Source organism: Salmo trutta, chromosome 6, assembly GCF_901001165.1.
Source record: "Salmo trutta chromosome 6, fSalTru1.1, whole genome shotgun sequence".
Lineage (NCBI taxonomy): Eukaryota > Metazoa > Chordata > Actinopteri > Salmoniformes > Salmonidae > Salmo > Salmo trutta.
The window spans coordinates 49,119,238-49,134,500 of NC_042962.1; the positions used below are offsets into that span (position 1 = coordinate 49,119,238).

The 15,263-nt window shown below is 42.0% G+C and overlaps 1 protein-coding gene across 3 annotated transcripts in view; it reads right to left on the reverse strand.

Moving 5' to 3' along the window:
* Positions 1-11,728, reverse strand: part of LOC115196102 (fidgetin-like) — a 35,013-nt gene extending 23,285 nt beyond the window's left edge. Inside the window, exons 1-3 of one of the 3 annotated variants that reach the window (XM_029756662.1) lie at positions 11,532-11,542; positions 10,638-10,668; positions 8,994-9,030 (exon numbers count right to left, since the gene is read on the reverse strand). In XM_029756662.1, the coding sequence (XP_029612522.1) occupies positions 8,994-9,030; positions 10,638-10,640 (40 nt within the window). In that variant the 5' untranslated portion in view covers positions 10,641-10,668; positions 11,532-11,542. Of the gene's footprint in view, positions 1-8,993; positions 9,031-10,637; positions 10,669-11,531 lie in introns of all 3 variants that reach the window. The other 2 variants (XM_029756661.1, XM_029756664.1) reach the window with 2 other exon arrangements.
* Positions 11,729-15,263: the final 3,535 nt, after the last annotated feature.

Below are 15,263 nucleotides of genomic sequence, written 5' to 3' on the forward strand. Positions count from 1 at the left end.
TTCTAGTGCTTACAGAACAAATTCAAAGGTGTGGTACTGTACCCAGCTAGCACAGAATATTCCCGTAACATTCCCTAAAGGTTCTCCTTTGGTTTTCCTACAACGTTCTTGGAACCAAAATGTGTTAGCTGGGTAGTACCTTCTAAAGGTTGTTAAGAATATTCTGCTATTAGAATTATCAGTGGAGAGTGCTGGGGGAAGGTGTTCTGTAGCAAATATCTGGGTTACATTGTAAAATTCATGAAAAGAGAGGGATAACTGACATTGGCACAGGACAAATATGGGTCAGTTAAAATGTTGCTGTATCACTAGCTTCAATAAAACCCATTCTGGAGCAGCGAACAGTAAGTGAACCTTTGCTTACGTAACAATACATTGTGAATTGAATGTGGTGCTTTGAAGATCAACCATAAAACGATCACCTCTAGCCATCTCTAAAATGACAAATATGTTTGACCCTAAGATAAATCTACAGTTACCAGTTAGTGATGGGGGGAAAAAAATCGATAGTTACTGTAGATATCGGGATATTATTTTGGACGATATTCCGTGTCGTATCGTTTTGACAATATTGCAATATTATTTGGCTGTACCTGCACTAAAAAAAAAAGGTCCTTTATAGCTTGTTCTCCGTCTCTTTCCATCTTCGAATCGCAATACATATAGAATCGTGAGAATCACAATCCATATTGTATCGACACCTAAGTATGGTGATAATTTTGTACCGTGAGGTCCCTGCCAATTACCAGTCCTATCCACTACCACTTTAAAAATACTCACACCCCTTTTCATATTGCAAAAATGATTTTATTCCGTTCATACGGCCCACCGCAGTTCTTTTTAAAACTTTTTTAAGGACCCATGCTTTCTACACTTTCACACCTCGCCAAAATACCCACAATGTCGCCCTTGTTGGAGAGCGTTTAGCCTTGTTGCGCCAACAATATGGCGTCTGGGTAATTCTTCTTAAATATGAATGGTCCATTCAGTCTGCTCAATGGACTCTTCTGGAAAAACCCCCCTTTTCTTTCCTGACAACAATATTCAGAGTAGCGCTCTTGGCAGTTTCCCGGCCAAAGTAACAAAAGATGAACTCGAATACGTCGCTGATGGTTTCAAAAGCATTAAGCCTTCAGTGAAATGCCTAGTTCCTGGCGAAAGCAAAGTGATTTGACAACAATGGACAAATCATACAGTGGTTTATGAGCTTTGCAGAACACAATGGCAGTCTTTTTTCCAAAGCACACATTAGTAATCATGTCATTGAGACCCCCCAGGGTTCTCATTGGCCCAGAGGAGTGTGGAGAACAGGATTAATGTGTCGACCGGGTGGAGGATGGAAGTTGGCCAAGTCTCTCAATTCAACACTGTCTAAATGTGATGAGGTTCTTTTGCCATACACACTCTAAGAACAGAAACACATACAAGAAGAACACACACGGATTTTTGCATGTTTTCTATCTAATAAGACTAAAACAAGCGAGTGGTGAGTTAAAAGTATAAGAGGATATATTTCCTACACGTCGAACAAAACCTTTTTAAAATAATGGAAGCAATTGAATCGGGTGTCTTAAAAAAAAAGATTCTGCCCTCTTTGACGCAAAACAACTCCCATGACTGACGCACACCCACTCAAAAGTCAAAACCACACGTGTATCTGCCGGTATGGATAATGTATGAAACCAGGTTGAGGAGCTCGGAGCTGCATCTCATTACCCAGCGCATACAGTACCATCCTACATTATCCATGCAGCCAAACCCTTCACCCGACACAAAACACACAAAACCTGATAGAGACTCTAACACACAAATAGGCATGCACACCCACAAAGATACAAACATGCTTGCATACACATTGCCACACACAGACACACACCCTTCTCCACAGGTCCCCCGCAGATCAACCTGATTATGCACACGCTTCTGCTGGACGCGGCACTTTACAAAACCCTTTTCTCCTCCGTCCTCCCTGTCTGATTCTCACCCTTCCCTCCCGGAGACAGGCCACAGGCTGCCGTGCTGGCCGTGCCGCACACACACACACACACACAACACACCCAGCCCAGCCACTCAAGGTCCTTTGTGCCACCCCCTGGCAGCCTGCCAAGCTGTCAGACACACACACACACACACACACACACACACACACACACATATACACAGCTCTGCGGAGAGAGGGGCTGGGTGAATGAAAATGCCAGACAGGGACTTACTTGACCGTGGCTGACAAGAGAAAGAGAGAGAGATTGCGCGATTCTCCAATGATCGTCTGCCTAATCAAGCTGTACACCAGCCGAGACGCACAGAGTAAGATATAGGATCAGATCACAGGCAGAAGAGAGATGAGAGATGACTCAATTCCCTCTCTCGCTCTCTCTGCTGCTGTCTTTTTCTCTCCCCCCCAGCAGCCCTGAAAAAAGCAGTCATCGTTTAATAACTGGTTCCCTCATCAGGCAAATGAACGCGAGGCCGCTTCGCATATCAATGCACCGTTTAACTCAGATGTCCATATCAATAACTTAATTAGAATTGCAGGTCTCATTTGAAAATACAATGTACAGGATAAGCCGTGGTCTATTGTGGATCTAACGAAGCCGAATATCCGGTAGCAGGACGTTAGCTTTAATAAGTCTTTAGCATATTTAACTTTTCCCATCATCTCGGTAGAATGTGTTAATATCTAAGAGAGAATCTTAGCCATGGGTAGTATGGAGAGATTGAGCAGGAGAGAGCCACGCGGGGTGAGAAATGACTGATTAAAATTCCAAATGGGCAGTGAAAAAAAGAGAGGGGAAAAAATCCATAGCTTCGATTTGATTAAACCTATGAAAATTGAGCATTACATAAAAAAACAGGGGAACTTCAAACACTTTGAGCACTTGCCATGCACAGGGAAGATATTATTTTAATTCCTGTATTCACACCAAGGTGAATTTCGCTGAACTCCGGATGAAGAAACAGTGCGATGTTCCCGAGATGTGTGCTCTCTGTCTCAGTGTTCACAGATGGGTATAGTTGCATGATGGGTAAAGTGTTTTAAACGGTATATGGTCACTAGTGGACTGTTGTCTGACACTGCTTCCCCTTCCAGGCCACACACTGATTCCTTTACTTGTCCACTAATTTACGACCACAAATCTCAACACACACCTGAGCTCTCACACTTGTCTTTCTGCACCATACACAATTACAACGTCAGAAAAAAAAGTCCCTGAAACCCACTTGTAATGGATCCACCACTATGCGAACATGTTGAATGTATTTTACGTTAAAATGAATAATAATAGATTTTACAATAATGGGGCCCACTCAAAATACCATACTCAAAATACTAAATGAATACAAAGTGCTGACTATCGTCACCATAATGAAAACATACATACATACATACATACATACATACATACATACATACATACATACATACATACAAAAAATACATCCCTCCCCTTATTACTGGGTATATGGTGATACCTAAAGTACTGTGCCTTCAGAAAGTATTCATACCTCTTGACTTATTCCACATTCTGTTGTGTAACAGCCTGAATTCAAAATGTATTACATTTATTTATTTTCATTTATACACAATACCCCATAATGACAAAGTGAAAACATGTTTTTAGACATTTTTTGCAAATGTATTGAAAATTAAATACAGAAATGTCTGATTTACATAAGTATTCACACCCCTGAGTCAATGTTTTGTAGAAGCACCTGCAAAGATTACAGTTGTGAATCTTTATAGTTAAGTCTAAGAGCGTTGCACACCTGGATTGTGCAGCATTTGCCCATTATTCTTTTCAAAATTATTCAAGCTCTGTCAAATTGGTTGTTGGTCATTGCTAGACAACCATGTTTAGGTCTTGCCATTGATTGTCAAGTAGATTTAAGTCAGAACTGTAACTTGGGCACTCAGGAATATCCACTGTTATCTTGGTAAGCAACTCCAGTGTAGATTTGGCCTTGAGTTTTAGGTTATTGTCCTTCTGAAAGGTGAATTCATCTCTCAATGTCTGGTGGAAAGCAGACTGAACCAGTTTATCCTCTAGGATTTTGCCTGTGTTTAGCTCCATTCCTTTTATTTTTTATCCTGAAAAACTCCCCAGTCCTTAACGATTACAAGCATACGAATGACATGATGCAGCAACCACTATGCTTGAAAATATGGAGTGTACTCAGCTGTGAGGGGAACGGCACCTCCGTACCTTCAGGCTCTGATCAGGCCCTACACCCAAACAAGGGCACTGCGTTCATCCACCTCTGGCCTGCTCGCCTCCCTACCTCTGAGGAAGCACAGTTCCCGCTCAGCCCAGTCAAAACTGTTCGCTGCTCTGGCACCCCAATGGTGGAACAAGCTCCCTCACGACGCCAGGACAGCGGAGTCAATCACCACCTTCCGGAGACACCTGAAACCCCACCTCTTTAAGGAATACCTAGGATAGGATAAAGTAATCCTTCTAACCCCCCCCCCCCCTCTTAAAAGATTTAGATGCACTATTGTAAAGTGGTTGTTCCACTGGATATCATAATGTGAATGCACCAATTTGTAAGTCGCTCTGGATAAGAGCGTCTGCTAAATGACTTAAATGTAAATGTAATGTGTTGTATTAACACAAAAAATGAATTGCCACATTTTTTGCAACATTACTTTAGAGCCTTATTGCAAACAGGATGCATGTTTTAGAATATTTTATTCTGCACGCACTTCCTTCTTTTTACTCTGTCAATTACGTTGGGGTTGTTGAGTAAATACAATGTTCCATCCTCAGTTTTCTCCTATAACAGCCATTCAACTCTGTAACTATTTTAAAATCACCATTGGCCTCATGCTGAAATTCCTGAGCAGTTTCCTTCCTCTCCGGCAACTGAGTTTGGAAGTACAGCTGTGTCTTTGTAGTGACTGGGTATATTGATTAGAGGTCGACTGATTAATCAGAATGGCCGATTAATTAGGGCGGATTTCAAGTTTTCATAACAATCAGTAATCACCATTTTTGGACGCCGATTATGGCCGATTATATTGCAATCCACGAGGAAACTGCGTGGCAGCCTGACCACCTGTTACGCGAGTGCAGGCAGCAAGGAGTCATGGTAAGTTGCTAGCTAGCATTAAAGTTATCTTATAAAAAACAATATTAACATAATCACTAGTTAACTACACATGGTTGATGATATTACTAGTTTAACTAGCTTGTCCTGCTTTGCATATAATCAATGCGGTGCCTGGAATTGTGTCACTTCTCTTGCGTTCAGTGTAAGCAGAGTCAGGGTATATGCAGCCGTTTGGGTCGCCTGGCTCGTTGCAAACTGTGTGAAGACCCATTTCTTCCTAACAAAGACCGTAATTAATTTGCCAGAATTGTACATAATTATGACATAAAATTGAAGGTTGTGCAATGTAACAGCAATCTTTAGACTTAGGGTTGCCACCCATTCGATAAAATACAGAACGGTTCCGTATTTCACTGAAAGGATAAACATTTTGTTTTCTAAATGAACATTAGTTTCCGGATTTGACCATATTAATGACCTAAGGCTTGTATTTCTGTGTTTATTATATTATAATTAAATCTATGATTTGACAGTTGATAGAGCAGTCTGACTGAGCGGTGGTAGGCAGCAGCAGGCTCGTAAGCATTAATTCAAACCACACTTTCCTCCATTTGCCAGCAGCTTTTCGCAATGCTTGAAGCACAGCGCTGTTTATGACTTCAAGCCTATCAACTCCCGAGATTAGGCTGGCAATACCTAGTGCCTATAAGAACATCCAATAGTCAAAGGTATATGAAATACATATGGTATAGAGAGAAATAGTCCTATAATTCCTATAATAACTACAACCTAAAACTTCTTACCTGGGAATATTGAAGACTCATGTTAAAAGGAACCACCAGCTTTTATATGTTCTCATGTTCTGAGCAAGGAACTTAAACGTTAGCTTTTTTACATGGCACATATTGCACTTTTACTTCCTTCTCCAACACTGTGTTTTTGCATTATTTAAACCAAATTGAACATGTTTCATTATTTATTTGAGACTAAATTGATTTTATTTATGTATTATATTAAGTTAAAATAAAAGTGTTCATTGTTCATTCAGTATTGTTGTAATTGTCATTATTACAAATATATATTTTTGGTCCTCCAATAATCGGTATCGGCGTTGAAAAATCCTAATCGGTCAACCTCTAATATTGATACACACATCCAAAGTGTGTATCAAATGTCTGCTTGTTTTACATTACATTTACATTTAAGTCATTTAGCAGACGCTCTTATCCAGAGCGACTTACAAATTGGTGCATTCACCTTATGATATCCAGTGGAACAACCACTTTACAATAGTGCATCTAAATCTTTTAAGGGGGGGGGTTAGAAGGATTACTTTATCCTATCCCAGGTATTCCTTAAAGAGGTTATTTTTTAGGTTTTATTATGTGACTTCTTAAGCACATGTTTACTCATGGACTTATTTAGGCTTGCCATATCAAAGGTGTTGAATACTTATTGACTCAAAGCATTTCAGCTTTTCATTTTTTATTCATTTGTAAAAATGACAGAAAACATAATTCCCCTTTGACATTATGGGGTAGAACAAGTAAAGGGGTGTGAATACTTTCTGAAGGCAATGCAATGTATATCTGCTCTTAGCCCAGATACAGTAAAAGTATTGCTGTGCTAAACCAGATACTGTACATCAGGAGACCTCTTTCTCTCCTAAACCCCCACAAGACACAGGGCTGTCAGCATTCAGAATGATAACAGCATGATGACAGTCTGAGGGAGGGGAAGAACAAACAGATCGCTGTTCAAATGGCTAGAGGAAGGATTTAGGCGTTTGTCTCTGGGACTATCATACCTTCCAAATGAATGCCTTTGCCCATACACTGTCAGTCAGAGGAACACCAAACACACACAAAAAAACATCTAAACAGACAGCCAGAGCTGACAGACTGATCCAAAAGAAATGAAGGAGGAGGAGTAAGAGGAGGAGGGGGTGGAGGAGGGGAGCGGGGAGGGGCAGGCTGGATGTCAAGGATTTACGGATTGGCGGCCGTTCATCTCTGCAGCGGCAGAACGAACGCTCCTCCGTCTCACAGACAGCGTAGCAACAGACAGCTGCCTCCCGTTTCCAGCGCTGTGTGCCTCTCTAACTTAGATCACTGAGAGAGTTGTCAGCACACACAGAGAGACACGCACAAAGACAACATAGCCAGCTGCCACAAGTCCAGGGACTAGTTTTTGGGGACACAGAGAGAGAGAGAGAGACTCGGAGAGGGATTTGCACGAGCCAGGCTCCCTTGGGGTCATTCCTCGCTCGCTGAAACGGGGAGAGCACAAAAGACAACACTTAACATATTTGCTAAAAGATGACAACCCTGCCTAGATCTCATTTGAAGCCGGCCTTTGTTAGGAGCGGCAGAGAAGTCCACTGATATTTGCGAGAGAGAGCGTCTGACAAGTGTCTCTTTCTTTAACATTACAAGGACTCCATCTACATACATCTTCCACAGCAGTAATTCCCCAGGGTTCAGTATATGCAAGGGAGTCATTTTGGAAGAGAGAGGGCTTCTTTAATGGTAAACATTACAGATGTTTTGAAACTGTCAGGCTAATTCCTGTCTTTAGTCCCACAGGGAATAGTCCAGCTAGCCTTAACGCCGAACCGCTCTCTGTATTCACTCTGAGTCAGAGGGAAAATCACTAGCTAGATAAACAAAGTACTCGAGAGGAGACTGTTGTATATTAGTGTCTCTGTTTGCGAAGACCGTTTTCTTTAACCCTCTCTAATATCTCTACTATCCCCTTCATTATCTCTTTGAGCGACTACCACGACGCTTCTGACATAGACATAAAATGAGGCACTACGTACACAATGAGGGGAATCAGTGGTGCTGTCAGTTCAGTTTCTAATATAGTAGGGATGTGTAGTGGATAGTGAACTTTAGTGTTTAGATCTTATAACATTATAATACCATGTGAGAGTGAATGCACACACACACGCACGCACACACGCGCACACACATCCAACACACCTACACACACTCCACCCCCCGTCCCACACACACACACACACACACACACACACACACACACACACACACACACACACACACACACGTCCAACACACCTACACACACTCCACCCCCCGTCCCACACACACACACACACACACACACACACGTCCAACACACCTACACACACTCCACCCCCGTCCCCCACACACACACGCACACACACACGCACACACACACACACACGCACACACACACCCAACACACCTACACACACTCCACCCCCCGTCCCACACACACACACGACTCTCATTACATCAGCAACAGCCAGTATAAATGACACGGGGTATAAGTCACTCTCTGTGACTGTAGCCTCCACAACTTCCCTCACCCTATCAATTTATCAGCAGAACCACCGGGTAGAAACACACCGTTAGGGGACTGCTCAGTGCATACCAACTATCCATCACTACACTAAACAGCGTAGAATGTCAACTTCCTTATTTAGGAAATAACCAAATTAAATCCAGTAAATATCAGTACAGATAGTTGGGCTGACAAAAAAAAAAAAAGGAATAAATCGTGTTTAATGCCTTGACTTATGCGACAAGAGACCGCTCAGCTGTAGGGGCCCAAACTGAGATATTTGGATTTGCAAACAGGCTCCATGATGTGCGTAATAGAATCGAAAACAGGAATACAGATGTGCTGTATATATCAAGCAAAATACATTTGAGAACGAATCAAGCAACAGCCTTACAGCAAGGGACATTTTTGCAACGCAACGGAATATCTCGATCTGAAACAGTCTTTATCTTCATTCCAGAGAAGTTCTTGGCTGTATTAGCCTACACTATAACAAGCTGCATTATGTGGGCTAATCTAATGAAAACAAATCTATTCTATCATATATAGTGGATTTACATGAAATGAATGAATTAGTAAAGTAAGGGGGTGGAAAAGGATAGTCAACCAACATATGTGACTAACTACACCCCGAACTGTGATGCGTTTCTAAGAGAGAGAGAGGAGAGAGAGAGAGAGAGAGAGAGAGAGAGGGGGAGAGAGGGAGAGAGAGAGAGAGAGGGAGAGAGAGAGAGAGAGAAAGAGAGAGAGAGAGAGAGAGAGAGAGAGAGAGAGAGAGAGGGGGGAGAGAGGGAGAGAGAGAGAGAGGGGAGAGAGAGAGAGAGAGGCTAATATTAACATTCATCTCTATACTAACGTATAAAACAACAAGTGAAAACATAGTGACAAATTAACACGACAAATGAACAACATGTTGATGTTGAAGAAAGTAGGCCTAAGTCCTATTTGTTATTTCTAGGTAGCTTAACTTGAACATACAGAGAAATACAAATTAGAGTTGGTGCATAACATTCTATCTGGCCTAGCTTGCCATGAATGTTATACTACATTACCTAAACAACAAACATTCTTTTTTTGTGGCTTCATAAAAGTTCATTCTTGTCCCTTTTGGAATGAACACCTCATATAATAGTTTGTACGACGCATACGGATCAACGTCACAAAGCCAGTCCAGAAATGGGATAGGCCTAAATCTTCTATGTTCACATATTCAGTGGAATTATTGTCATGCTCATTCGGGATATTTTGGTTTTGATGCAAAATATATCAATATCCTTTTATCAATTTGAAATATGTGTCTAATAGCCTAACTAGGCTACATATTTCAGTGTTCAATGTTGATAAAGGGCTAATGGTGACAAAGATGGCCTCTTAATGTGCTATTAATAGCTGCTTAATTACTGCTGTTTGCCATTTCTGATGAGGTTAATAAATAATTACTATCTATAATTCTTATTTGTAGGGTAGGCTTCTGGTTTAAGATAAACATTATATTAAAACAAATTACTGATCAATGACTGATATATTTTGATTACATTACAGTTTGTTTGCCACACCTGAGACTAACAAAAGCTAACCTTGCAGTCTATTCTCCTAATAATTTGATTATACTAATTTACTAGTACTATATCCGTAATGACAACGTTTGAAGATTAGTATAACACGTTTACCGGTATATTAGTCATAATTTAAGCAGACTAATATATTCTGAATATAGCCTACATAACAAGTGGACCTGGGAGACATTCCTGTTAGCCTACTGTGAAAGGGGTTCTGGGTGCAGCAATTCCCGAAAACATATCGGCAACATATTTATGTGCATTTAAAGGCAGCACAGACAAACGTCAAGGGTCCGTTTGCATTCACGGCGACCATCTGATGCCAGGAATATCCCATGATGTATACTATAGTAATCATTTGTTTTCCGAGAGTGGCAACAATTCGGCCTAGATAGAGTATGATGCAAAATGATTTTTTTTTTGTGATTTTTTAATTGTTTTAATTTGGACACAAGCCTGAGGATGATAGCATGGAAAAATCAACATGTAGAGGCCTTCGTTGCTAAACTCTCCCCAAACAATGTGCACGCATGCAACATATCTCATCATACGTCAGTCATATTTCCTGTCATTATTTGAAAGAAACTGACACAAAACGCATGCTTGAAAACAAGCACGGTCAAAACAAACACAATTTTAAAAAATACAAAATAACAACAGTTAATCAAATGAAATATTGGAACAAAAAGAACCTACCATAGACGCTGCTGCTACTGATCATGTCTCGCTGCGAATAACGGGGAAGAAGAGGGGAGAGCATTGGAATTGGAATTTGGACGAGGAGGAATTCCAACGGTTGTTTTACATCAGAAGCACTTCTCTCCACTCTCACGTATCAGTTTAACGTGAGTCGTTCTAGTCAGGGCTACTAAATACTCATCTAACCTACACGCATACTATTACAGGGAAAGTGGACCCTGGCAGCACAACGCTGTCGTATAGCGCTGTAGAGGCGGGAGCAAATCACATGATGGTGCACCCACTTGGTTCACGCCAGATCATTTGCTCATTGATTGCTGTTATTATGTTATCGAGAAAGTTCCATGCGATATCGCTCTCGCCCGATAAAAAAATACACAAGCTCTAGCATAGGCTACTCTCGTGCTTTAACAATAGACGGCGTGTCACAAGGACTGTGATATTGCATCCGCTGATGCGAACGATATGATGCATAGGGATACTTGTTGTAATCACCGTATGCATGTATAAAAGTTGGCTACTTTGAAACAATTCAAATATCGGCCCAGCAACCCCCCCACACACAAGCACTGTCATTCGAACCGAGCAATAGCAATTGGATAGCCTACATAAGAACACAACATACCCATGCGGTTTTAAGTGACACTAATCCAAAACGCAAATGCGCTACTTTACGATCCTAAAACGAACAAACTCGTTGATAAATGCATTGCAAAAGCAATAAAACTTGTTTTTAACAGCGAATGCTTAAATCCCGTATGATTCATTATGTCTCGGTGGGTGGTGGTGTCTTTACGGATAAAGCGCTTGGGTTCCCTGCTAAGGCAAGACTCGCCTAATATCGGCTACTTTAATTGCGGACATCTCGAATCCAGTTCTGGAAAGGCTTACCTGTATGTGCGACAGGTCGACCTCGGGGGTTAGAGTAACATCGATCCACGGTAGAGCTTGCTGATGAATGACTGTGCGGTGGGTTAAGCGAGGCTGCGTGGGATTTAAAACCATTCCAAGTTAGCGCAGGCAACACTGACCACAGCCACTGCCATGTTGGAATTTCAAACCCTAAAACAGCTGCTTCGGAGACTGACCAGTATGCCTCGCAATGCGCATGCGTCTAGCTGTAAAGACCAGAAATTCAAAGTCCCGCGTAAAGGGGTACTTATGCAAGGTTATTATCTTGTTATACCAACAGACATCGAGGCAACATTGTATTGGGAAATAAGCAGAAGCTCGTGATTGTGTTCAAGTAAAAGCGACAGTAGACTATTGTAGGCTACGAGATTGGATCTGTCTAAAAATATACTTTTAATCTTTGGATTATATATAATAGCGCGCTGATCATTTTTGTTGAAACAATTGCAAATAAGAAATCAATAACCATTGTCCCATATTTAGAGAACAATCTGGGAACGTAGCCTATTGTGTGATTGCTGTGTGACACACGCGCGCACACACAGACACACGCACTCATTCCACTAGTCCTAGTTCTGTATTTCCCAATGATAATTATAGCACCGATGTCGAATTATCTATCTGAGTCCTAATTAGAGCTGAACTGTCCCAGTTAACACACTATCAGAGCATCAGCAGGGAGATCACATTTAAACAAGACATCAAAGATGGAACAACTGTCAGATGAAGTTCAGTGTGTCAAATAAAGGCTCAATTGAAATATCCCAATAGTCATGGCTGATTGCATGTATTTATTTACACAATCAAAGTCCTGTTAATGAGAGACTGGCATTTTATTTGTATACAGTTGAAATAAAGGGAATAGGTTAATAAAAAAAAATAGTGAGAAGTCTGAGATTGTCTACACTTACCCGCGCGCACGCACGCACACACGCACATGCACAACGCAATCAAACGTCCACAGGTGCGCATGTGTGAGCGCGCACACACCTAGACACACAAAGAGGTTCAATTGGGAATTCTTTTTTTTAAAGTGCTATAAAACTGTCCCCATAAGGGATTGCTCTTTCGATGACCATTTTGAACAGAGAATCACTTCAATTCTCACTGTATGCTCCCATCTGTTCCACTCTGTTCCCTTTCAATTTAACCCCTGATCACACATGGCCTGGCTGGCTGACTGACTGGCTAGGGCCGGCTCTATACTGTAGGGTTTCACTGGCCTTTTACGGGGACCTCTGGTTTGGACATCATCAGTTCAGCATGGAGCTATTCCAAATCCCAGTGCTCCAGTTCCCATCACACCTCCCAAAACAGGTTCCAATGTAGGTCTACCACCTTGTGGTCCCCAGGTACACCTCCAGACAGTGAGACAGACCAACAGACAGACAGTTAGACAGACAGATAGACAGACAGACCAACAGACAGACCAACAGACAGACAAGCAGACAGACAAGCAGACAGATAGACCAACAGACCGACAGACAAGCAGACAAGCAGATATGTACAGAGTGTACAAAACATTAAGAACACCTGCTCTTCCATGACATAGACTGACCAGGTGAATCCAGGTGAAAGCTATGATCCCTTATTAATGTCACCTGTTAAATCCACTTCAATCAGTGTAGCTGAAGGGGAGGAGACAGGTAAAAAATTATCTTTAAGCCTTGAGACAATTGAGACATGGAGTGTGTATGTTTGCCATTCAGAGGTTGAATGGGCAAGTCAAAATATATAAGTGCCTTTGAATGGGGTATGGTAGTAGGTGCCAGGCACACAGGTTTGAGTGTGTCAAGAACTGTAACGCTGCTGGATTTTTCAAGCTCAACAGTTTCACGTGTGTTTCAAGAATGGTCCATCACCCAAAGGACATCCAACCAACTTGCCACAACTGTGGGAAGCATTGGAGTCAACATGGGCCAGCATCCCTGTGGAACGCTTTCCACACCTTTGTATGTCCCGATGAACTGAGTCTGTTCTGAGGGCAGAAGGGAAGGTGCAACTCAATATTAGGTAGATGTTCCTAATGTTTTGTGCACTCACCGTATTTGCATGTTTTGTCCACATGTTGAGTAAATCTCACCTTTATTTTGTTGCAAAAAAAAGTATTTGACAGATTGAGAGAATTTCCCCCTCCCCATTCTGTTGAAATCCGGACTCTAAACTGGACTGCGGCTGATAGGAGACCACAGCTGAATGTGAGTCACACTACTAGGAGTGGTACTGCTGTGGTGATAGAAAGTGATGCAACAGAGACAGAGGGTTGAATCAGTAGGAGGGTTTGGGGGCTGAGAATGGAGGGGGTTTTGGCTCGCCTTTGTGTGTGCCAGCCACTGGGATGGTGTACCTACGTGGCTGTGAGGTCCACACAGCTGCTGACTGGCTTGGAGGTCATTCTGAGATACAGCCTTGCTGTGATTCTTGATGGTGCCATGGGTGTGTAAACACACACTCACACCCACACAAATGCACACATATACAAACACACATGCGTACACACAAATATACACAAACACATGCATGCACATGCAGCGCACACACACACACACACACACACACACACACACACACACACACACACACACACACACACACACACACACACACACATGCAAACATGCACGCAAGGATACACACACCTTGTGTCCGGCCTTTTGTCCTTGTGTCAGCAGGCAGGACAAATGGAATTATTTGACGTCTCCTTTTCTTCCCGTATAATATCCACACGTCACATACACTCCGAATTTCTTCAGAATTTTGTTGGTTCCTCTCTATTTCTGTAATATTTTTGTCCCTTTCTGTTGGATCTACCACATTATAATTTTTTGTAGGAAATGGTGGAGTACCTAGATTATTTCAGACTTGATGTAGAAAGTACTGTGTAGGCTCCACACATAAATTACCCTCCTGTGGTAGGCAGAATATTTGCATCTAATTTGCAAATTGCAGTAAAGACAGCAATTCAGGTGACACTGAATATTCAACGGTAGCATGAAATATTTGACACTAATCTGTAAAATACCACCTAGTGTACGAATCCCCCAAAGTCATCTATCATTCGGATTTAGTTTTCAAATTAACCACAAGTCCAATTTGAAAGTGAATTTGCAAGAGAGCTCAGTCCGCCACCACCAATATTATTTGCTAAGAGTAATGGATAGGCTAGATAGACTGTGTGTGTGTGTGTGCGTGGGTGCGTGCGTGCGTGTGTGTGTGTGTGTGTGTGTGTGTGTGTGAATACTGTATGTGTAAGCATGGCCTTGTTGAATTTGAGCAGGCCTAGCCGTGATTTAACTGCTACATTAATCTAAATAGATTTGAAGTCATTAACCATTTCAGAGGTAATGATGTGGTGCTACCACTAATGAGCTTTAGCTCTTAATTGAATAGGAGGGGGTGTACAGTGATGCTAAACCCACAGTAGATGTTCACTCCACCCTCCTCGTTTCCATCCTACCACACACACACACACACACACACACACACACACACACACACACACACACACACACACACACACACACACACACACACACACACACACACACACACACACACACACACACTGTAGACACACACATGCATGTGACATGTGGTGACGCACGCACACATACACACCCTCGACGTTGACAACGTTTTTCCTTCCCTACACTCACAGGGTTTAGAGAAGGGGTTCCTAGTCACGTGACTGTCTGGATTACAGCCCCTCCG